The sequence below is a fragment of the Brienomyrus brachyistius genome, chromosome 7, assembly GCF_023856365.1.
Source record: "Brienomyrus brachyistius isolate T26 chromosome 7, BBRACH_0.4, whole genome shotgun sequence".
Lineage (NCBI taxonomy): Eukaryota > Metazoa > Chordata > Actinopteri > Osteoglossiformes > Mormyridae > Brienomyrus > Brienomyrus brachyistius.
In genome coordinates this window covers 8592796-8618745 of record NC_064539.1, presented here as the reverse complement: position 1 = coordinate 8618745, position 25950 = coordinate 8592796, and the positions used below count along the sequence as shown (strand labels likewise).

General features: G+C 46.9%; 1 protein-coding gene across 1 annotated transcript in view; it reads right to left on the bottom strand.

Annotated features, from left to right (window-relative positions):
* Positions 1-14637: 14637 nt before the first annotated feature.
* The window catches only part of LOC125746209 (LIM homeobox transcription factor 1-beta-like), a 56227-nt gene continuing 44914 nt past the window's right edge, over positions 14638-25950 (bottom strand). The window contains 8 exon segments of the mRNA XM_049019948.1: positions 14638-15813; positions 17312-17473; positions 17884-17950; positions 18244-18321; positions 18890-19006; positions 19009-19070; positions 21530-21623; positions 21625-21763. Coding sequence (XP_048875905.1) covers positions 15659-15813; positions 17312-17473; positions 17884-17950; positions 18244-18321; positions 18890-19006; positions 19009-19070; positions 21530-21623; positions 21625-21763 — 874 coding nt within the window. The 3' untranslated portion in view covers positions 14638-15658.

The following is a 25950-nucleotide window of genomic DNA, read 5'->3' as shown; positions in this document are numbered from 1 at the left end:
ACTTTAGTATTTCAGCCCCCAGCGGTTTCCAAACCCACCACCCAATCAGCACTCAGACACAGGACGATGCCGAATTTTTGGGCTTTGGAAGCCAACAGGAAGAACGTCATGCAACCCTGAGAAAATAATTAGGGAAACTGATACTCAACGTGGTGTTTTTGCATCCTAGTGTATCTCTACCAAGTTTGCTTTTGGGGAAACTTTGTACAAAAAAAAAACGGGGATAGGCAGTTGGAAGATGATTGATTACATCTCAAAACAAAAGCATTCAGTGAGTCACACAAGGAAAGACTGAGATGTGGAAATCAATGGAGGTCACAGAAAGAGGCAAAGACTTCTTAAGAAATCTTATTACAAGATATCCTGAAATATAGGAGAGAAGAAGGTTCAAACCGACTTTTTGTGAAATTCTCCAAAAAATATTTTGCATAAGACAATAAAGAATAATTGGAATCTGGAAGCACTAAGTATGCAACTAACAGGCAAAATAACATTTGATATCTTTTGAGTATTTTAGTTTCACCCAGAAGCTCTTAGCAGGGTCGTAGGCCGTGGTCCACAGGACAGTAGGATTAACGAAAAAGTGAGCCTTTGAAACAGCAAACTCAATAGCAGCTCGCTAACAAAACCATTTACTGTCAGCGAGTTCGCCCCTGATACTCCACCTCTGCAGTTTCCCTTCCTGAGCTGCCCAACTGGCCCAATTTATTTCTAACAAGGTCATTTATCCAATCAAGGTCAGTTGGGCTTCATTAAGCGGGGAAATGTTGGTACAGGGCTGGTAATCAATTACCATGGGAATGTGAAATCGCCCACACCCAGCCGCTTGCCATTACTCTGCTTTGCAAAGACTCCTGTGGCCTGTACTAGGAAGCGGGGTCACTGGCTTATCGGGGTAACTTGTCAGATTTAAGGTAGTCTGGGCAAAATGTAAGTGAACGAATATGAAGTCCATTTAAACTGTGGTACCTTAAATCCGACAAGTTACCCCGATAAGCCAGTAACCACGCTTCGTAGTACAGGCCAGTGAGCTGAAGCTCACTGCCACTTAAACAATATACAGTAATAATAATAATAAATAAAAGGATTTGACAACAACAATAACACAAATATATTTTTCTCAAAATTTTGTTTCAACCTTTACCACAAAACGCATTTTTTAAACATTTGTCTGATCTCAAAGTTGGATTGATTGTCAAAGTTTGGACTGATTTCCACATCACCTTAAAAATAAGTAACCTGACTGACAGGAAGTCGCATAGATAACACTCTGTCTGTCTGTACTATTCGGACAGGTTGTGCTCCTAAGGAGAGATGTGCGTCAGATGTGAGCCTGCAGTTAAGTGGACACACGTTTCAATCTGCTTAAACTTCTAGAGCTTCTCATCAATGTCATGTGACCCATAAAGTCGCCCTTGGTACCACAGCAAGCCCTCATGCGGCTTCTACCCATGCTTGAGCACGTCTGTTTTAGACAGAAACATCACGAAAAAAGGTAACTTATAAAAAGAGAAAGAAGTGGCAGAGTTAGAGAAAAGCCAGTTGGAGTAAAGGGTGAGTTGTATTTCAGGGTCTTACCTAACTGTCTGAAACAGACACACAGAGATGATGCAGAATCACAATGGTAACGTCAGACTGCTTGACTTGAGCTTTTTAGCTCGATAATTGTTTTCATTCAGCCGCCGGGGCACAGAAGGTCATCCCCGCTGTCTTTATTGCGCCGGTCGCTTAATCACGAAATCCATCTTCGTTAAACCGGCAGGGAGACAATGGCTCTTCTCTGCAAAAGCGACAATTAACCTCAGCCACTCGAGCCATATTGAGAACACTCCATTTCTCACCGAGATGTGCCAGGAGTTAATTATTAACCGCCGCATCGGGCATTTAAAGACGTGCGTGTATCTGTTCATTTAAATCGCTGACCATAAAAAAAAAATACAAAAAACGTACTGTAGCTGAAAAGCTGCAATTCATCTGGAGTCTACAATAAAAGTGCCAACAGGCCAACACTGAACAGCTGAGCCCGACGGAGGACGTTTCCGGAGGAAGTAACAGGGATCCTGAACACTGGTGCAGCCAGGCCAACGGCACAGGACAGAAAATGATATTACCTCCATAGAAATTTGTGAAATGACACCAATAAGATGTTGTGCTACTCCATATAGCAAATGCCTAGCGGGGACTGTCAGCGACAGCCATGAAAACCATACCGATATACATTTGACCGTTTTGCTTAGAATCTGAGTATGTACGATCATAGTTTCCAAACAGCTAAAACACTGTCTGCCAGTATATAAATTAAACATCTGGAAGATGGATTGATGAGGAGACCATGATACGGTCCTGGAGGATCAGCTACATTTTTAATTTGCTTACCTATCATCATGGGGACTCCAGCTCAATCTCGCTTTAACTGCAGTAGAAAAAAACCTCATATCTTAGGAGAAAGGACTAACAGTGAACTTCAGAGAACTCCACGTCTACCTAAAGATGGACGCTTACCCTAGAATCGTCAGGAAATATCTTCCTTCAGATTGGTTCTAATGCAGCGTTGAAGCAACGCAAAAACAGCTGAATGCAAAAGAATCGCAGAGTGTAAGATTCAAAGGCTGCATCTCAAAGCAACTGGGGGGATCCCACTGGGGGGCCTCACCTCATTAGACCGGCAGGTGGGTCATGTTATTATTAAAAAAAGGCATTAGACATCAATGACAGTGATGATGAAGCTCATGATCTTATGACACCAGCTACTGAGGACCACTGCAGTAGTGTCACCAGAAGCCTTCGGGGCTGGGGGGGGGGCATTATGGGTTATTGTTGTTATGACTCTCTGCAATTATGCCCAGTGTTGTGTGACGTGGGTCAGCACAGCAGGTCGTGCCCCCAAGTCCGGGTTACTTGTCCTTTAGGTTACTCTACTGCAGAAAATCATTCACGGGCCCTGTCACCCATACTCGGGGGAGGGGGGGGGGGTGGGGGTGGGGGTGCGTAGGTTAAGTAGAGATCCTTGGGGAGGGAAGGGTGTTTAAATAATTGAGAGGTCTGATGGTTCATTTTTAATCCAGTGCATCAGTCATTGATAGAGTGCCGTTAATCCCTTCATCTGTTTTAGCAGAACATGGCCCCATGGTTCTCCCAGTTGGACAGGGGGCGGGTGGGGGGGATATAGGGGGGTAGGCTAGCTAAACCTACAGCACAATGCAATAGACAATTTAAGAAAGGAAACTTTTTTTGCATGAAATGACAGGAACACAATGTAGCTTTGCATTTCAACATTAGATAGATAGATGCTTAATATATCTAATTTCATATATATTTAAATACTGTATGATTAATGTATGTTAATGCATGATTTCTAGCTGCAACATGCAAACGTACATTCAAAGCACATTTTACCTCGCTCCCCCCCCCCCCCACCCCCACCCGCAAAAGCACAATTACAACTCATTTTACCTCGCCCCTTCATGCTCTTAGCCTCAATCTCTCCTTTCACAATTTCAAAGTTCAGCTACCAGCTGGAGGTGCTACCAGCTAAGCACATTAAATTGGCAGTTATTGGCAATATCATATTCAAAACGAAATCCGAAAAAAACCAAAATATCCAGTAGAGCGGCGGCCCTTTATATTATTCAGGACTGAGCAGAAGCCAGGCTGTGTGACTATTTCGGCGAGAAGCGGGGACAGTTGGAGCTTCCCGGGAGACGCCGGAGACGGCTTTAGGAGCGTGTGTTAAACGGGGACTCTGCAGTAGGACGCCTGCCAGCCGCAGGATTTTTTGCTAAGCAGTCATAGACCGTTGGCTTTAAAAAAATTACCACTCAGAGCCCCCCCGCCACCCAAACCTCACACTGTCACTTAGCAGCTCCGCCGACCTTTAGTCAAACCCGCAAGTTTTTGCGCTGCAGCGGGACGCCATCCATGCAGCAGGCCCGGTCTGGTCCGGTACCTATTGAGCAAAATCATCGGCATCCTTCCGCTCGGGCTGCTGCTCGATGAGCGTACTAAACGACGTTAATTGAGACCTATATACTTTAATAAGAGAAATGAGGTTTACTTTCCCTCCCATATAGCACCGCAGGTGCCTCTGTTGACAGTCCAGGAAATTAAAGGGTCCTGTTGCGCGCGGACAAACAGCCCCGCGGCGGCGTATAGATTTACACTGAAGCGCACAGGTATGCCCCCCCCTCCCCGCGATCGTTTATTTACCCCGTGCATTGTGAGCGCTCTACCGCTGCGCCCCGCCTCCATAAAACCATAATCAAAGTTTAGACAGCCATCCAAGTATCGGGTTTTCCATTACTTTATTTGTACAAAGGGGATTTAGCTAACTAAACTTATAACAATGAGCTTTATATGGCCGTTTTAATTACACAGCACACGGCGCTGGGTTTGCAGGGAAAAAAGGTACTGGGGGGGGGGGGGGGGGCGTATGTGGGACTTACTGAATTAGCTACATCGTGCGAGAAAGTTCGTAATTTCCCTAAATGACGATTCTTGTGGTTGCAGTTGTCTGCCATTAAAATACGAGAAACCAAAAAAGATGTTTTTGGTTCGGACGGGAGCGGGGGTAGTTTTATAAAGCCTGAAAGTAGATGCCATGCTGAAAAGGCACAGACGCATTAGTCGGACGTGAGGTCCAAATGGGGAAAAGCATATGTAAGACTGTAAATTCTGCCTGAACCTTAACAATAGTGTATTTCACTCCGTGGCTTGCCGCTGAACATACAGACAGCTGATCATTTAGAAAGAAAAAAAAGTAGCTTGTTTTGGCAATGCTCTGTGAACCTGATGCTAAGAAAACATGTATACCTGCACGGATATTTATTACAGCGGGAAGTGCACGTAAATTATTAAGTCATGCCGAGAGGAACACTTCATAATTCATAATGTAGTTATTAGGGCTCAAAAGGTTAAAGCCGTTATTTCTGCGACTCAGAATAGCTGCTCTTAAACACGGAGACTGGCGGACTTTCTGCCATATCTGTGTGGGAAATGAGCGGCTTCAGTTCATGGCCTCCTATGTGAAATCATGGTAAACTGGCGACATGACTGCCATGAAGTACCTTAAATTCAGCTTAAACCTTAAAGTCAGATTAAACTGTAAAGTCAGCAAGTAGCCCCGGGGACACAGACTTGTAAGCGGTTCTTCAGATCCAGATCTGTACGTTGTTCCTTTCATTAAGGGATTTTACCTTTAAGTGCCTTGTTGAATACACTTCAAGCGCCTTACTAAAATAATGAAATATCCCAGTCTATAAATGTTCAAAGCTTTAGTCGTTATTTATGTGTCATTTATATATGAACATTTATATATGTATTATATATATTTATGTGTTAACAATGACAGTTTTAAACAGCAGGGATATTAACGGTACAAATTAATTTGTTTTCACTCCAAAAGTAACTAAATGTATCTATCAATTAAATTTTACTAGGTTGTTTGGCAGATACGATGTGTGCATCAATGTAGACTCCTCCCATTCGTGGAGCCAGATATAGGGCCTATTAATTTAGGCAGGTTGGGACAGGAAACTTGCATGAAGTGTCTGTAAGGACCAATCGAGGACTTGAACTTGCATCTTTCTGGTCACAAGTGCGGTTCGTTAGTGAGAGCGGGAGGAGAGGCGGAGAGAAAGAGTTAGTGGCGAGGGGTGTGTGCCTTCTGTCACAGATTTACGCATTAATCCGGGCAGCTGGACACTAAACGCACTGGAAGCTCCTCTCGTCCCGACCCCCCTACCACAGTACCCCATCAGCAATCCCAACTGAGCTAAATGCACGGGCAGAGCTCAAAATTCAGCTTGGTTAACACACAGGGTCCGCCATGGCCCTCCTCTCCACTTCCTCCACATCCACACGCCTGATAACAGCGACCTCATATGCCGGCAGCAACAGATGATGGGGCAAATTACATATTTACCACCCATCCACCACATTGCGTCAGCGGAGGCAATTCGCAATGAAAACACGGGTGACCCCAGCAATAGACGACAAACGTTTCCAGACGGCCAATAAACCCCCCCTCTGATCCACAATAAAGAAGGAGCGGTCATAATTAACTTGAGCTCCCTGTCTCCAGTAGCCCAGGTAAAAACCAACAGCTTGAATATGTTTGTATAAAAATTAATTCAGGTCGAAAGTACATATTTGCCTCCGATGACTGTTAAACAAAGCAGGAATGGCAGGGGGACGATTGCATTGTGAAGAAAATATAATCCAAACCTCCCAACTATACAGGCGTGAAGGTGATCGCTACACCGTGAACCATCGGTCTGTATATTGCGCTCGTTTAAAATCCCGGTATTGTTATCTATGCAAATGGTCAAGACTCCAGCACTTTATGGAACTTAATGTAGTACAGTGCAGTAGGATGGCAAACATTTATGCTGGTCGTGCTGTACTTTTGGAGCGACGGAGTCCATGTGAAAACCATAGATCAACATAAACAGGACTACGGAAAAAAGGGCAAACATCCAGGGCTTTTATACATGATAAGAAATAGCGGCGTTGCGATAAACGTTACTAGTTAGAAAACCCCGTTCAGTTTTAGTTGATTCCTGCCGCGTAGTATATTAAAAGTGGCATCGTCGTTATTTTTAAACGCACGGAAAGACAGTGTTCCTGCCGGACAATGATATGAGAAAAATACCGGTGTTGCTAATTTTGTTCAGCGGTGCAGTTTTATTTTTCACGTTCGTGATTTGTCTATGGCATGTAACACTTGCTGCATATACAGGTGAAACGCGCGCACCTTGATCTGATTATGCATTATTAGTAGGTCTTTGCATCCAGAGGCTTGAGTAGCGGAAAAATGGATACCTAGAGCGCAAATGTTCAAAGCTGTGTTATTAACCTAATTAATTCCCTCCGTCAAACTAAAGGACTATTAAATCAGAGGCGTGGCGGTGCGGTGTTTTACCTCGTCAGGGTTCATCAGTGCAGAATTTGAATGGGGTTTAAAATTCGTGCCAGAATACGAAATTATAACTTCATTCATTTTCTGAAGCCCATGGCAATCCTTTTTAAATAAGTAAGTCATAAGCTTGCAGCCGTATGTTATCTGAAAACCAGTATAATGAGGCGTATGGAAAAAAAACGAAAACCATAAATAAAGTGACGTTTAATATTTGCATTTTTCACGTCTTGGGTGGTTTTATGGAAGCATAATGCATATCCATATTCTTATTGAGATAAAAAGCGAGATCGAATGAATCAATCATTCAGCTTTAAAAGCGAGGCGAGTCCGAGCAGAAAGTGCGCGTTTTGTTTTCTGTGTGTTTTCGTTCTTTTGAGGTCACCTTGCGGCCTGATCTCTCAAGTTCAATAGCTGCTCACAAAAAAATAAGCAATAACCGGAAAAAAAATGAGAACCAGAAGTGGGAGCAGACAGGCGGTGCAGAGGCGGATTACCACCTCATCTGCAGATATATTTACATTTCTGGGCCCTGGGAGGTGAATTCACCTGCATTTCTTTGAAGTGGACTTTCCCCGCCCAACTCCTGCTGTAAAGGAATGTCAGAGTGCCTTTGTACCTTCGATTAGGAAGGCCCTGGAGGGAGAGAGGTTCCAGCAGCTCTGTGGCTATGACCTCAGAAAGTGGCTTGTACAGAACAAGCCCAGTAGCTGAACAGTTAAGAAGTTACTCTGAGAACCAAGAGACAGTCAGTCCTCATCTCCCAAGTGTCTGTCTTTTTTGCATTCCTGAGGAAGCCTGTTTTAATTAGATTTTTAAATATCCGTCTCTATTACTGGTATTAATATGTGATAGAATGTGATTGTGTTGGCTATATTTTGTCCATTCGCTGCCATTTCCACATAGCAATGCACAGCAGTAGAAAAAAAAGCTGAAGGCGAAATTGGAAAGAAAAATGTTTTTGTCCGGTAACAGGCCATAACGCTGTCGCCCCGGAGACCCTCTGACACATAAACCCTAACCTTGCCAAACTCACAAGTGGTCGACATGTGACAAATTGGCCCCTCCCCTTCCCCCGGCACGGCGTGTAATCATAATCAATGACTCGCGCAACGTTTCCGAAGTAACAGATCCAAGACTTTGTCTGTAGAGCGTAAGAGTTCGGCTGGGGGGCCCTTGGCCGGAGTGGCCCTTGGCTGTGCCCTGAACAGATGTCCACAGGGGGCTTCATTTGCCCACTCTTTTCATTTACTTAACAAACAAACCTTCTCACTCAGTGTGCTTATTTTTCGGGCCAGCGCAGGGGGAGTAATACGACTCCCAGAGACAGATCACATGGCCTGTGACCGTCAGAGCCTGCCGAAGGAGGTGGGTTTGGACAATCTAATGAAATCTAACCAAAATATTGTCGATGAGCTAATTTCCTATGTGGTGCTGGAGAAGCGTGTGTGTGTGTGTGTGTGTGTGTGTGTGTGTGTGTGAAAGGCTTGCAGAGACCCACAAGCAACAGGCTGGGAGTTTGTCCCAGGGCTCCAGTTACAGCTGGCTACATTCTCCTTCCTGGGCCATCCCATGGATCCTGAGGCCAGCGAGGCTTTTCCAGAGGCCTGGAGAGGCTGCCGTGACAACGGGCTGACGTCCACCTGCTCCTCCACTCGGTAAGGTACCCCCGTATCTGTCAGGACTGATGGAGCCGTGGTCCACGTCGCCAGAAGGAGGCGATGTGGAAACCATACAGACACCGGTACGTCGGCCATGTCACCAAAAAGAGCAACAAAGAGGAAATGTGTTAATATACAAAGAAACAGTCAGAGCTTTTAAGAGCGGATACGAAATTCCACCTTAAACAAATGTCCCGGTCATTTCCTTGACGTAAACGTGGAATAACAAAAGTGAGAACCTTAGAAAATGAGCTTCCTGTCTGTCTAAATGAATTTGTGACTCGCCAGTCACCATGCTGCATGGTGGCTTAGCGATTAGGTCTGTAACCTCAGGATTGGGGATTTGAAACCCATCATTAAGTCCAGCCAAACGTGTATTTGCACAGGTTTCCTGCTACAGTCCAAAAGCATGTGTCTAGATCAGTGTTTCCCATCCTGGTCCTCAGGGACACACAGATGATCCGCGTTTTTGTTCCCTCCCAGCTCCCCGGCCCCTGAGGACCAGATTGGGAAACACTTGTTTAGATGAATGAACGTCTCTAACGTTTGCATCATATCTGTGATTGACTGACACCCTGCGCCCGATTCCCAGTCCTCTGCTTCCTGGGACAGGCCCCATGCTCACAGTTGCTGTTTTTTTGTTTTCCTCATCCACAATTTTGAAATCTCTGCTCCTCCATCCATACAGACCCACAGTAATGGCTTCTAATTTCATTTCCGAAACGGCTTTTCAGTGGGGCTGTCCGGCTCCGTGCCGATTGGCTCTCTTTGTGCCAATCAGCAGAAGGGGGTCGGCATCAGCCAAGGACCCAAAGCAAAACAAAATAACAGGAAAAATGGAGGCCAGTTCACCTGTTTTCGGAAAACAGCGTTTTCGTTGGGGTTTGTGCTGCCCGCACGGTAAGTGACTTTACTTCTCACGTATCTAGACCACCCATGATTCCTTGGGCTGCCCCCCCTCCCCAGGCACAAGATTGAGAGCATAAATAAAGTCAGGGCAAGAGAAGGGAGTTGGGGGGTGGGGGGTCAGTGACAGGACTGGAATGAGCTGCCAAACCGCGTCCGTTCATCAGATTCTCTCTTCAGCTTCAAGAAACAACTCAAGACCTACATGTTCCAGGAATTCCTCTACTAGCCTGATGCCTCTTTACGTTCCCTGAATGTTCTTATTGCACTTCTCTCCCTGATTAGTCTTATTCGCTTCCCGCTTGGTTAGAAGCTGTTGTGCAGCTCCCGCTCCCATACTGCTTACACGTGTACCTGGACTTTCACTGGAGGATCAGCCGAGCTGCACTCCTGCCGATCGCCTCCCTGACAGCCGTATGTTTCTAATGTGCTGTTTGTCTGACTTGCACATCACTTTTGGACTAAAGCATCTGATAAAAAAATGTAAATGTGATGTAAGGATGGTATATAATTGTGACATCGCAAGGTGGAAGATATATGCGTATTAAAAATTCCTTCAGTATGTGATTACTTGTGTGGATTTCTGTGTGTGTCTTGTGATGGACAGGCCCCAACCCCCCCCCCCCCCCAACCCCACATCTGCTGACTGGGATAAGCTCCAGCCCCCTCCACTGCCTTCTTGTGGACATGCAGTTGGAAAATGGAATGATGTATGTGTGGATGGATGGATGGATGGGTGGATGGATGGATGGATGGATGGATGGATGGAATACTGAGAGGATGCAGACTTCAGTTGTTTGACCAGTGTCATTTACAAACGGTACCTGATGCTTAGCTTCTAACTCTTATATAACACTCCTCAGTCAGTGCTCTTGAATTCTCCCTGCCAGTGCTTTCGAGTCGTGTTGTCTCTATCAGTTTAATAAGGTTACTTGACAGGTTATTGCCGGGTGTGGTCTTCCTTTCTTACCATGAAACAGCTTGAGATGTACAGGCCTGAAGTTCACATTTATGTGCTTGCTTAGCAGTTACCTTCGTCCGAAGCAGCATACGAGTGACGTAGACGGTTTATCACAAGGCTGACATACTGTAGCGAGGGCCGTCTTATACAAAATGCAGCCCTTTCCTGCACCAGGAGTCACACGTCTGTCGACCAGCTTCTTGGGCGTTAATCACATTATTAGATTAATACTGCATGTACATGAGTAATAATAAAAAAGATGGATTTCGTTTGCATTGCGCTTTTAAGGAACCCAAAGACACACATTTTATTATATTAGTATAAAGCCTGACATCATGTATGTTTTCACAATGTATGTAGTGTTTTACAATAAATGTGTTATTTATAGGGTAGTGTCATTGGTGCTAGAGTTACAGGTTCAGATGACTGTATAAATGCTTCTTGGAAGAGCTTCTTTCCTGATGTAGGTGTGCTTTGCCTTAGGCAATGTGTGTGCTGGAGCTGCGTCTAAGAGGAGAGTTTTTTGTTGGAATGAATGAACGAAGAGCTGTGGGGGGTCCTCTTAGATATCCTCTGTGCTATGTTGGAAAGCACAGGGACTGCATTTCTGAAATGCTGTGTGTGCCTCAACATTTTACCAGAATGTTCTTACAATGTCCCACATTCCACAGTATTAGTCAGTTCCACATTTAGCCGTATTCAAGACATGTCAAGATGTGTCAGCACTTCACCGGGCCCCTCCCTCGCTTCCCACCTCTTCCCCTCCCTTCCTTCTGTTTACAGTAAACACTTTCCCCGTACGATTGCCGTTTGAAGTGTTATCTGCTGAGCGATCGGTGTGGAAAAACCCTCTGCTTTAACTTGCGCGGCCCAAAGGATCAAGGCATTGGATTGGCGGTAATGAGGCCCATTAGCCTCCCACTAAAGCCTGGAGCAATCCGCGGAATGCTGTCATGCCAGACAATTAGGGACAGCTACGCGTGGGAGGGAAATCTTTTAAGAGTTGCCGTTCAGGTGTTTGGAATTAGCGCATATGCGATCAGGTGCAACCAACAAGCACCAACCTGGACTTCAGAAGCCTTTAATAGTGCAAAGGTAATTAATCACATCCGTGTCACGGGAAAATATAGCCGTAATTTAACCGAAGGCTGAAGGTCACGGGACGGTTTCAAAAGCTATTCCCAGTGCTGGAAATTGGAGGGGGCAGGAAGCAGCCAATCAGATTGCCCTGCTGAGGTGGTGATGTAAGCAGAACTTCTTGAGGCTGGGGGCGGATGGAAGGTCACACCTGGGAAGCCAGATCCCTGGATGATAAAGCCAATGACACATGACGTGGTCAGATGGACAAAAGTAAACCCCCCCACCCCAGCTACACCCCCTTGTCAGGTACCATAACCCCAATGCCTGTGATTCTCACCACCAATTCCTTTGAGAATCTCATTCGAGGGGGCTAGAGGGAATAGATCCTCCATTACCTGTGGGATGTAATGTGGTGTGGTAGTGACCCTCCCCACCTTTCCCTTTGACTGTGGTTCCTGAGGTATCCAGCTCTTTGAGGGTGGATCCCCATCTCTTCTATGCCACCCAAGGACGAGCTGGATCTGAGCACACGGTCCTATCTGTTGGCCTGATGATGATCCTCCACTCCTCTACTCATCGGCCGGAGCCAACGTGCCATACAGTGATGCATTTGTGTGTCCTTGTTCCCTTTCTGTCACCCCCTGCAGATCTTGCAGGTTAATCCAAAGTCAAACACGGTAGGCGACAGGTTATCAGAGCCAGAGAAGAATCGACATGCGCCGGGCTTCCTAACTTCTGTATCACTGACGATGGGACGTCTGTTCTCCTGTGTTTACTGCCGTGCGGTCAAAGGACTTTTACAGACCGGGAGCCGCCAGTGTGGCTGCATCAACCGCCTCGACTGCACTGGTTAGGCGAAGTGAAACAAATCTCGTTATTCCAGTTGAGGTAGGACGTCTAGGGAAGTGTCAATAATGATCATTAACTGAGCAGGGAGCTGGGGTACAGTTAGACCCCGTGTTGAATTTTATGGTGTGTATATAGTGGTTTCCGCATCAGGTGGGATAAACCGACTGAGGATGACATAAGTCTCCAGGTGGAAAACACGGATCTGGCAGCTACAGCAGGCTGAGAACGGTGCTGCCATCTGATTGGGTGGCTACCTCAAAGGTGCTGGAGTGATTTACACCCAAAATCCTACAGCATTCATGTGCATACTCAGAACCCGGCTTCTCCCAGTCTCACTCTTCACCCCTCCATCTCTTCCCCTTCTCCCACTTGTTCTTTATTCCTCTCCCCCAAGAGAAACGAAACCCTCCTCTCGTTAGAGACTCCACAAGGCCCTGTCGACATGCCCGTAAGATAGTAGAGCAAAAATAGAAACAGCGGAACATTCCTACGCTCTGTACGAGGAGTGCCATGTTTTATCCTTATTTTAAATTGTGTAATATCTCATGCCTCACGCTCTTAAAGGACCAGCAGTGGCGATGTGGCATTACACTCGGCCAAAGAAGTCGCCATGGCAACCTGACCAAGACCCCGGACACAAATTTTAGCTACTGCGACATTTTTGTAAAAAAAAAATGCGGGTGTGCTGCTACAATGCCGGTACGAACACTGAGCGCTGTGTTTTTTCTGACACCGGCCACTAAAACCGACGTGTTTCCATAGATATTTCACTCGCTCTTCCCCCGAGGCGCAGGGACGGCGGTGCAATAACCGAGCACCGAGCAGGTGCCCCCGGCGAAGTCATTGAAGGTCTTCAGATTTATGAAGGCTTCTTGGCTCCTCTTCACTTTCCACCGCATCACGATAGCCGACGAGTATCAAACAAACGAAAACATTCACGGCAGCTCTGTGGAACACCGTGGTGAAAAGCCACTCTGACGTAAACCCTACATTCAGGTACCGTATTACACGCGCTGTTTTTGCAGTTCCTGTATTCTGGGAATCCTCCCCATATCTCTGCTGTTTGCCTGTTGTACTGTGGTCCTGCTGGAATGTTATTTTGTGCTGCTATATACCTTTATATGGACGGCATAAGGAAAAGGCCCACTTGACTTGACTGAGCTGTCTGGCTGTCCTGGGAAAGCACTAGTGAGAATGTTCTCCACACTAGAGCTCTGTCATGTCATATTTTCTTAGATAGGTGGCGACTGTAGGTTAAACTGGACAGCAATTGCACCCTTTGAAGGAGGAACTCGACCTTTAACAATTTTGCTTAAAAATGCTTGTTAAGTGAAACAACGTCCTGGCATGACAACGTTAAATCACAGGAAAACCGCCAGCTGACTGTGGGCTTTTGACCTCATAGTTTAAGGGCTTAGGGATGCATCCTCAAACGACGTCTCTTAAGCTCTACTGCTTCGGTACAAATTTCCAGCCACACAAATGGTCCAGGCTTTATTTGTCACTTTTTATAAAAGTGTATATTGCTTCTAGTAAAAAGTTTATATCCCTTTTCTGTAAATGTCTCCCGAGTGACTTTGCAGCACAAAAAAATGAGAGCCTCATAGCCCCCCCTGCCCCCAGCCTCAGATATGATGATTATACACTGACTTTAATAAGCAGAAGCCACGACCTCTGACACCTGGGCTCCCCCCCCCGGGCACTTGTGTAAAGTAAATGGCCAACAGCTACTCAGGGTACAGCACTTGAGGTTTAAAGGGACGTGCAAAGCTGCCCATACCTGCAGTTTGCGAGGTATCAAATCCCTATTTACATTTGTATTTACTCTGGAAAAATCCCACGATCAGCGACTCATATAAACTGATCTTAAAGATCAGTGCTACATAACACAATTTCTAAAACTGACACACCCCAAAAATGTTTTGCCCGCACCACGCCTCCGAATTGCTTTGCTGGGCTTGACACGGTGCTGTCAATTCTTCTTTCATTGTTGCTGATTTTTTTGACTAAGCCCAACGGAGGAGAATCCAACATCCAGCCAAATAGTTTGAAACACATTCTATAGCCTGGAAACGCCAAGGAAAGAGGCTCCGTTGCGCTGTGGCATCACACACAGACGTGATAAAAGGACACACGCATATCGAATGTAACACACCCGCACGGTTACATCAGACAATGACTCAGCCATCACTTCCAATTAAAGGATGATGACCAAGACTGTCAAAGCTTCTTTGTGGTGAACCAGGTCATTAAGAGCGGAAAGAAACGAGTGTTTCAGAGTTTATTTGTAGTACCAACAAACTTTGGTAAATTAGCGAATTTCAGCATTTGAAATGCACTCTCAACAAGGTGTCAATGAACTTGTAACAAATAAATAGCAGAGTTTCTCCTGTACAGCTTGGTCGAAACAACAAAACAAAAAGAAAAAAACTAGTTCAATCTTATAATTCCATAAAATGACATACAAGGGAATTATATCTATGAGTTTACTGTACTACTTTACACAGAGATTTAAAATTTCTCCTTTTTAAATAAAGCTTTTCACTTTCTAAAGTACCGTCTGATGAATGTTTCATTTAAATAAATACAACATTGTTTTTTCGTTTTTTTTTCTACATGCTCTAGCATTTTGGAAACATTTCCAATTATATACACTGAAATGACACTACATAACCTCCACAATTATTTGATTATTCTTTTTTTTTTTACCTTGTATCATTCGTCTTTTTCATATCGTACATCATTAGGGTTAAAACTAGAAATCATCTAATGTTTATGCAAACGTTATATAAAATAGGGAATGTGTTTCCAGAATCCACAACAGTTGAGCCTTTAACCATTTTTTTCTTTTTTTGAGTTTAAGGGTGACACAATAATGGCAGAGTCATGCACTGTGTGTGAATGAAGCAGAATTCATAAGACCAGTCAGAAATCTGCGTTGCCGGTTATGGGAATATGCGTCTCTGTGAGGGAGTTGAAAAAAAAGGAGGGAGATCTCATTTGGAGAATGATATACAAATATCTTACAGAGATTTCTATAAAAATGTATCTGTCGGGACCCGTGCCCCACGCGTGCTTCTCTACAAATGGACACGCATCCTCGATGTATCTTAAATGTATCTTAAAGGCAGTGAAGCTCATTGGGCTTTCCCAACATTTGGTTAGTCCATAGAAGAGCTTGTTCTTCCGTGTCACCCTCCCCCGTGTGACCTAGATCTCCTCTCATCTTGTCTCGAAACGAAACTGGGCTCCACAGTCTTGCATCATCGATTCTGCCCGCAGTCGCTTTCATGAGGCGAAGTAGGAGCTCTGCATGGAGTAGAGCCGGTCGATGGGGTTTCCCACCCGTGCCTGCAGGGAGCCGACCTCAGACGATGCCATGAAGCAGTCGCTCAGGCTGGTTAAAGACGTATCGCTGTCGATGTCGTGGAAAATGTCATTTCCTGTTTTTTTTTTCCAAAACAAAAACAAAGGTAAGTCAATTTATGGACTCCCCCAAATACGAAACAGAAGACATGACATCAAAAATGGCGTCCAGACAATAGTTCAGTTATGGCCAGAGGCTGCATTGCCAGTCCGTAACAGCACTATAAATGTTTCGTTCCTCTTTACAACCTCCGGATTAGCACCTAGAAACACGGAAGATTCTAATTGCATTTCATGGTCAGATAATCAATAATGTGAAGCGTAACGTGACATGAAAAGTTGATGCAGGTCCTGTTGAAAAGTCCCACAAAAAAAACGTCACCAAGGTCACTCCTGGGACCAAGAGGGGCCATTAACTGGGAGTGTTTAAGTTTCCTCAGAGGAGCAAGAGGCTTTATTACGTTTTGCTGGATCCAAATGACACCCTTACATCAGGACGCTGACAGTTTGATGATGCGTACATTTTTAATATGGTCGCCGCGCTACCGCTTTCATCCTGGTGCTAATAAAATTATGGCAGAAGGGGCGCAGAGAGTGGCCATTTCAGCACTGAGCGACACAGGGCTGGGGGGAAAGACCCTCACAGACGTGGCAGAGGAACAGTGGGGTCCATCCGCATGCTGTCTACCTGTGGCAGCTAGATGCGAGCGGCTAATACTAAACATTAATGCTAATATTAAAGGTTTAAGGTGCGGACCATTGGAGATGCAACGAAAACTGTTACGGAATCATCAAGTAATAAAACTGCGTGCTGTGTAGGTAAAGCATATCATATATCGAAAGATCTACGTAAATAAAGCCTATTGTTATTATATTATTACTCTGTTTCCACTCATCTGATACAGTATATATGATAAAATGTGCATAACCAATATACATTGCATATTTCGATGGCATACACTGATACTCGATACCAGGCACAGGTATCAGAGGCTCAGTGTATCTTAGCCTCGTGTCTGGTTTCAGTGACCCTTTATTCAGGGTTCATGACTTTCTGAAATAAATGCCTGAGGAAAAAGTTGCATCTGAGCCGCAATGAAACCCCCCCCCCGCCCCCCCCCCCACCCAGTGCTGGAGGATCGTCCTGCTTTTAATCTCCTACTCCGACTTCCCACAATTCCGCTGGCTTTAATTCGGCTCGCTGCAGATATACCCGGCGCCCTTGTGGCATAACGGACAGTAGCAGGCGTGAAGGATCGCCAGGACTGGCGCTGTGATGGCGAGCATGATGAAGACGTTGATGAAGATCACATGTGCAGGATCTGGTTCATTTCCTATAGTGAGTCCTATGTCTGCTGTTGAAGAGTATGTGTGCGTGCCTGTGTGTGTATGTGTGTGTATGTATGTCCGTGCACATGTATGTGTGTATGTACGTGCGTGTCTGTATGTGCGTGCATGTGTGTGTGTGTGTGTGTGCGTATGTCTGTGTATGTGTGTGTGTGTGTGTGTATGTGCATGTGTGTGTGTGTTTCCACAAACACCCTGCCTGCTGGGGAGTGGGATGACTCTTCTCACCATATGGGTTCATGTGGTCTCCGGGCATTTGTGGGGGGGTGAGACCCTGCTGGAAGGGATCGGTGCTGTAGCTGTTCTGGTCCATAGGCACCAGCTGCTGCTGAGGGGGGGCCAGTGGCGTGTACGACCCCATCATACCCTCCATGCGACTGGAGATTGCATCTGCGGAACGGCAAACGGGGCTGTCAGTGGCTCCCAAACCGGCCCAACTCCTGCGGCTCCTGGCTCTCTACACCCCCCCAGTGATCCAAGCCGCGTGCTAATGTGCGGAGCACTGAGCCACCACCGCGGTACAACTCCAACGCCCTAAACTCGGCACAAAAACTCTCCCCGCACCGCATTCAGCTTAATTACTAAAAATTAATTACGCATGCAAAATACAAACTGCATTATGATGGATTAAATGTAACTTGGAAAAACTCTGAGGTTTTATCTAATGATAATATCCCATAATACGCTGCATTACAACAGCATTTCACTGACTGGTGGCATGACTGATCACATGACTGCCGTCCTATCTCATGCTGTACCATGTGACAGGAGGCCAGCCAATGAAATTCCTTGACACGTACCTTGACCGAGCCTCTGAGTGTTCTGCTGTTCCTGCTGCTGCTGCTGTCTCCTTGCCAACTTCTTCATCTGAAAAGAAATGAAACGGCGTTATTCACTCTCGCCGCGACTCGGCAGCGCAGATTTCTTGGAAGTGCGAGCCAGAGATCTGCTGCGTGCTTAACTTACAGTGAACTATAGACACAGATTTGACTGTGATCCATCACACAAAACCTTTGTTTTTTTTAACAGAGCAGGAGATGGACAGAGCCAGTAGCTTAACTAGTAGATTTGCCTCTAAGTAGCACACGGAGCTTTTAGTGCTGATCACGGCTAATCCGGACTGTCCGTGTCACACACTCCCGAGCCGGCTGGGTCCTCACCTTGGCCCTCTGGTTCTGGAACCACACCTGCACCACCCGCACGCTCAGGCCCGTCTCCGCTGCCAGGGTCTCCCTCACCTGGGAGAGAGGAGACAAGGCAGAACTTCAGCCTATGGGCGGAACCAGAGCCAAGGTCCAATTAGCATTCCTGTGTGCGATGGTCCTGTTGATATGTCTTTCGGGGTGGCGGGGGGGGGGGGGGGGGGGGGGGGGGGGGGGGGAGTGCAGAACTGGCACTTTTAGAGGTGGTCGGGGGGGGGGGGGGGGGGTTCCAAGCTAACACTGCAAGGACCTACCAACAAAGCCACTCATTCAAACATCAAGGGTCAGATTAAAAGCCCCCCCCCCAATCCCCCGTAAAAAAAAAAAACACTGTGCCTTCTTTATTCAAAATAGCGAGATCCTCCGCATGAAGCCTTTTCAAATATCTCTTTTCAGCCACAGTATTTTCGCAGACTATTACCCCCCTCTGTTTTTATAATTCCCCCCCCCCCAAATAAAGGCCCGTTGTCCGGCTGGATGCTACGAATGCCCCGACAATGCTCACGTCCCAGCTAGTATACAGACCTTGAGTTACATACTTTAGCAGCTTAGCAGTGTTTGGTAACCGGCGTCACGTGCGGCCTTGTCCCCCCCCGACAGTCACCTTACGGCACGGCTTGGAGGACACCTCGAAGGACGCCTTGAAGGCACGTCTCTGCTGCGTGGTCAGGATAGTACGCGGCCGCTTGGGACGCCGCGGGTCCTTGCTGTCCTCGCCCCCCCTTGCCCTGGCCCCCCCGGTCCCTTCTCCGGCTTCACGTCCAGGTCCTCGTCGTCACTCTTCTCTGCATGGGGGAGGGACAGTCTGTCAGATTCCTGCTGTCCCGTGTCCATATGGGGGCACCGTGTGGATCAGTGGATTAAATCACTGTACCTGTGATTGGACTGTTTGCAGCACCAGCCCCGCCCTTCAGCAAGGCCCTTAATCCCCCCCCAATCCCCCTTCCCAAAAAAAAAATGCTCCAGCCCTGCTGGATAAGTGGCCGACCCTGTACTCAAACTCCGCCCTTCACTCATAATTGTGTTTGTGGGTTATGTATATATTATATTTTGGGGATCAAAAAGGTGCTGCCCTGTCTGCACTTATGATGTTGCTCTGTCTTTGTCCTGCTCTGTGTGGCACCATGGTCCTGGAGGAACGTTATCTCATTTCTCTATATACTGTGTGTATGGTTGAAATGACAATAAAACCTACTTGACTTGACTTGAAATGTCCCCACAATGCGATAAAAACCTGTTATTTTGACGTTGTGGAGACCATTTCTTCAGTCACCACAAGGGGAAACTAAATTTTATTAAAATCTGTGACTGCAATCAAAAAACTAATAATGTCAATGTGCTTAGCTACCTGAGAGGATGCAGCCACCCTGAAAGGCCCTTTGTATCGCTATCAGACTTGGCTCTGATACTCAGTCATCAGTATTTATCTGGAGCAGCAACACGGGTCATTAGATAGACCGCGAACGGCGACTTTTAAAATATGTATGTCTGTCTCCAGATATACCAGCGATAATAAATCATATCGCTAAACTGTATCGCTCCAAATCACAGATAAGGAATGGCAAAGATATCCGACGAATCTGGGAAGCTGTTTGCAGTACAGTCCACCTGATTGGTCTGGATACGCGGTGAAACCCTGCAAATACCAGTCAGTCGTGTTCTGGAACAGCCCCAAACAGCAGAGCGATGTTTACTGGGTGTTTTTGCCAGAGGAAACGTCTCCATTCTCTGTAACCCTGACAGACGAGCGTGTAACTCTCTATATACATACAGTGCCAGTCAAAAGTCTGGACACACCTGCTTTTCACGCATTTGTCTCCATTTTAGCTGTTGTTCACCTTAAAGTAAAAGGCCTTGATGCAATGGAGTAATACATATCAAGTGTTCAACATCTCAGAATATTCTCGATCTTTAGACTCTTCAAAAGAGCCCTCTTTTGCTTCGATGACATCATTGCAGACTCTTGGCATTCATTCCTCCAGCTTCCCGATGTGACCACCTGGAACGCTTCTCCGACAGTCCTGAAGGAGCTTCCACAAGTTCTGGGTGCCCATTGGCTACCTGCTCTTACTCTTCAAACCATCTCATCCCAAACCAGCTCTGTAGGGTTTAGGTCGGGGGATTGTGGGGGGGCGGGGGGGGGGCAGGTCATCAGTCCACGGGAGTCATCACTCCGCCTCTGTCCATTTTCACAAGATAATACTTCCTGCATTACCTCCAGGTGTGCTTAGGTCCTTATCTGTGTATTTCTTTTTCCGCATCTGTCATGCTGACTGTAATAAACACGATGAATTTCCTAACTTCAGGTTGGCCGCGGAACGTAAAATCAAGCCGCCGAGCTGCGATAGGAGGCGGCCCGGAGCCAGCAGGGCGCTGTTAACCGCACGCCCGGTTACCGTGCCGAGGGGCGTTACTCACACACCAAGTGCTGACACACTGCTTTATTTGGTACATTGTTCTCGTAAATCACTCATCCGCTGTGTTCCAGATTGAAGCGCTTACGCCCCGATTCATCCAAACATCACTGGAAGTTTAGGTGGCTTTGTCGCTATTGTGTAGGAGACCCTTCCTGGGGTCTTTAATGTGCGATTTCTGGGCCGGGTAAAATTCTGAGCATTAAATCTATACGCTCTTGTCTGCGCTAATCTTTGGGGACCACATCCGACTGCTCCTCAGCCAACTCGCCATACACAAAGAGCATATTTCATTACAACATCACAGCCAAACCTGATGTCATTTCCGAGGTCCTCCCCATGCACCCCCTCTTCCAAGAAACGAAAAAAGAAACCCAGAAAACATCCGTGCCTGAAAGAGGCCAGAAATAAACCTATATTCCCTAAATATGACACACTAGCAAATAGACAGTTTTGACAAATTCGCCTCTGGTGGATGCGGGACCAGATGGAGGCGACGTATAGTGCTGGCGGGATTCTGGGACCGGAGGGAGCAGAATTGGACGGCTCCCGAAAACGAGGGCCAAATCACGAGCCTCCACTTACTCACTGTGATCTACTGATTTAATTTTTCCCCACTAAAGAGTCGAATGAATTAGGAAATGTCAGCCAGCCCCCCCCCCCCCCCCACCCGCCTTGAGATGATTTGGTGAGAAAGTCCCATATTAAGCCTCACACTTCTTAAACGTAGACGACTCCCTGGCGGCATTTAATATCCACTCACAGGTGAATGGGGGGCTGGGGGGTGCTGACGTGGGCCATGCCGGGGGAGGGGGGGGCAGAGTACTCACCCGAGTCGGAGTTTTCGGGGCTGACGGAGCTGAGCAGCTCCTTCTCCTTCTCGTAGTCGCTCTTGCACAGCAGCTGGCCGTCCTTGAGCACAAAACTCATCGCCTTTGCACAGCTGCCGCTCGCAGACGCAGCAACAGAAGCAGCCCAGGTGGTAGACGCACTCCAGGGCGCGCATCACCATCTCGGTGGGCGCGATCCTCTCCAGGCAGCCGCTGCACTTGGCTGCGAACAGCCTGTCCAGAGAGAGAGAGCGAGAGAGAGAGAGAGAGAGAGAGAGAGAGGGAGGAGAAGCCTGGTGTTATACAGGGCCAAATCAGGCCAAATCAGGTGAGCAACCCTAATAACCCCAATAATCATCAGCACCATTTACCAATATAACCCCCTGCACCATGTGACAGGAATCCAGCCAATGAAACGATGTCTCTCATGCCCCAGACCACCGTATCTCTCCGTCCATACTGTCCCCACTCCCCAGAGCTGACCCCCAAATTTTCTCCAAGTACATATGCCCAAAGCTGTATTAGCTCCTGTAGCTCAACAAGTAGAGCATTGCGAGAAGAAACACGAAGGTCATGGGCTTAAAACCCTATGATTGCACAAGAATTTGAACCATTCCACTGCAGTTCACTTAGGATAGAAGTGGCAGGCAGCTGTTGTTTCTTTCCCCCTGTTTTGCAAAACTCCAAATAAAGTCGCTGCTCCATCATATACAGATTCGTTCGCGTCCTGCCTGGAGCTACGCTTACCGCTGACAAACCGAGCTCTGTGTCAAAGATAACCAGTCCCTCAGGATTTTAACGTAGCTCTTTGCTAATGCAGGTACAAGCAGTATTTCAGTTACTTCAGAAATACGACTTTTAATATCTTTTACGCAACATTGTATTTCAACCGCACGGGTATTTTGAATTCCGTAATTAAACAAAATGAAATTCACACTTCGCATCTAACGTGTATTTCACCAGTTTCCGTGTCCAATATGCTTTTTCAGTGCATGCGAATTGAAATATTTGCTTTAATTACTTTTGTGCGCTTTGTCATTTATGTATCCGGGGCTTTGTGAAATGGGCGCGTTTAATTTTTAATGAAGCTCAGTGGTTTGTACAGGCATGTATTACATCAACCTCTTTTTTTTTTCCCTCAAACATCGTTTAGTCCTTGGCCCCGGCACGTAATCAAAAGAAAAGCTGCAGCGAGACTTCGGTGTTATGTTGAGGGATTGCGGGGTTCCTGTCATCTGTGCTGGAACCCTGTCAGACTGTCCGTCACCGGGAGTTTCGGGGGGGGCCTGCGGGCGCGATCCTTAGCCGCCTCTTTGACAGCAGCTCATCTGTGAAACGGCCCCACATTAGCCGACAACGCCCCAGCGACGCCAAGGCGCGAGCTTCTGGCAGCGACGCAACGGGACCCTCCCAGCTTCTGCAGGGGTGGCTCTCGGCAATTTGAGACGCTCAATTTGCATTGCCTCAATAGCAGCGATAACAACACTGCACACCTCCGCCTCGGCCCCCCTCCCTCTTCCTCCCTCATTCCGACACCCTCTCTACTTGGCGCGGCCGTCCGATGTTCTTCTGCGGTTTCGCTGAAATGTTCTAAGACGCTGCAAACGCGAATGCATGTCATGCTCATCACATTTACTCTCCCATACCAACAAAAAAACAAAGCAGAGAATTAATTTACAGGAGTTTTTTTTTTTTAATAGGAATGTGGCACAGATTCATGTGGTACCAGATTACATTCTTTTGTGGAATTAGTGTATCAGAAAGTAAATAAACTTTTTCTTCACAGTTCCAGGAGCTGTAAGAATTTTCCAACCAGATTATTGTACTGCTGGCTATATCACAACAGTGAAACGATATGCCTACCTGAGGATAATAGCATGCACAGGTAAACCGAGCCCCCATGGGTCAGACAGGGGGTGGGCAGGGACACATTCCAACAAGAAACCTCCCACCCAAACTTGGGATGCCAGCCGTACCGTTTGCCATGACTGCCCCTTGCCTGATGACCTGCTTGCTATTTTCCCTTGCTAGCTGGCCCTCTGACTCCCCCCCCCCCCCCCCAGTACTACTGCTGTGTCACCATTTACTAAATCACTTTCAATTTCACACTCCAGGGGGCGCAGGTGGGCACAAACACGGTTTATGGTCCGGGGAGCATATCCCCTTGCTTTGTGGTCGCCCGAAAGCAAGGCACGTGCTTGCAAACCATATACCAGCCTCATCGTAAATCACTCCTCACTACCAAATACGCCCCCTGTAGGAAGAGAGCGGGATTGATGAGTTTTTGGCCTGAAGTGGTTTGCAGCACAGCTGCCCGGCACCTATCTATCTGTAGTTAGCATCTCGTTTATTTCAGCTAGCCGGGCAAAACGGGCCAGTTTCCGCCTGCGTCGGACCCAGGGGACGAAGATGGATCGTGCAAATATGGGGCAGATGGAGAGCACGTGCCTAACTTTTGTCATGGTAATATCATCACTGCTGCCGATGGAGAATTGATAAAGGAGCGGGTGTGAGTGTTGGTGGGTGTCTGCGTTTGTCCCATGCAATGGGCAGGGGCCACCAAACCACCAAGACAGGCCTTGCTTTTGTCCCGTTCAGCCACGTGAGCGGAATGAGATGCTCCTTCCAGGTGCCGTTTGTCAACCGTATTGTGTTTGGGGACAAAATCTAATCTTCTGTTCTTTTTTATTATTATTTATCTGTATCTTACAATGCTTAAGGGCAACAGAAAAACCAACCTTATCAGATTTGGAGAACGTAGAATTAGGGTCACTGGATGGCACCAGTAATCAAGTAGATATTACTATGTCATTATGCCCCAAAATTAGAATATCTCTCGTAACCAGAATCTATGTCCTTTTTTGTGCATGTGTGTCCGATCTGTGTGACTTTTGTATGTCCACAGGGCTTCTCAGTGACGAAGGATACGGTCAGGCACTAGCTTTGGGGAATCTGTGGGTTTACAGCGACACGTAAACACAGAAACACTTTGGAGAAGGAACAGCGGGATATAAGCACAAACAAAAAGGGAGCGTCGGTGAATGAAAGTTTTAAACCTATGACAGATTATAACGATTACAGCAATCGGAAGGGGAAACCTATTATATATGATCAATAATACAGGGTCCCAAGGCTCTTGAGATGTCCTCTTGAGCACGGGGAGGCTGCTTGTTAGCTAACTCAGCGACCCACATGCATGCACGGTTCAGGGCTTCCGGGTTGGTCATATGAGACGTTCCTTCCCCCAGCAGGGAAATATCAGATTGCGCCTGCCGCCGTTCAGATCCCGATATTAGAGGTGTTATTATAGGATTATGGGCGCACTGGCACATCTTTAGAGCCAGACCCACAGGCCTTCCGTCAGTGGCGCCATAGATAAACAGTAACCGTGTCTATATACGGTATATCAGTGTTGTCCAATCCAGCTCTTGGTAGAGGGAGCAAAAATGTGGACTGTCTGGCAGGGAGCAAAAAGGCGGACCGTCTGTGGATCCCCGAGGACCGGCTTGGAAAACACTGGGGTATATAAGTACTAACAGATAGCTTGATGCAGGGCATTGGGGTGCCACACCAGTGCATTATGGGTACCGGGAGGCCGGCAGAGGGTCAGGGTGATATATCTGTCACGACTGGCCCCCCAAACCCAAATCAAATGTTTATCTAATGTCAGGCATGCCAGTCTGAAAGACCACAGATTAAAGAGAAGGGAGGAAAGAGGAAATTAATCTTTCGAAAAAAGCTTTAGATTCCCCCTCCAATTCACCCGTACGATGCAAAAAACTGAAACCCCCTCATGCAGATAAAAACATTCCCTTTCATGTGCCCTGGAGAATTCCTCTCTTTCTTCCCCCTTCTCCCTTTCTCTCCTGCCGGAGCTAATCTTGTAAGCCATTGTTTTCCCGTTCCCCCTCCGTCACTCGGCATATTACGCTCCCTGTAATTCCCATTCTGTCGCCTCACGGACCTTCCTGTCTGCCATTATCCCCGCGCCTAATCCAGACTTTTCACCCGTCGCCGGGCCCCCCGTCACCCCGTCCTTGGATTTTGGGGGGGGGGTGGGGGTGGATGGAACAGCCACGCGTGATGCTCCTGCTATAGCAACCACAACCCCCCCCCCCCCCCAACCGCCTTCTCTGGCTGCCTGGCACCAAGAGCCAAATGCTCTCAGCCGAACAAGGGGAATTAGGGGGGAGCACTGGACTGCGATCTATCCACACCCCTCCCTTTGAAAGGCACAGTCGTGAAGACTCCCACCAGCTAGCCCATATCAAACAGGTCTGCTGGTGTGTGTGTGTGTGTGTGTGTGTGTATTTGTGGATTACATTTATATTACATACAACAAAATGTTCCCCACAATGCAATAAAAATCTGTTATTTTGACGTTGTGGGGACCATTTTTCAGGTCCCCACAAAGATATGTG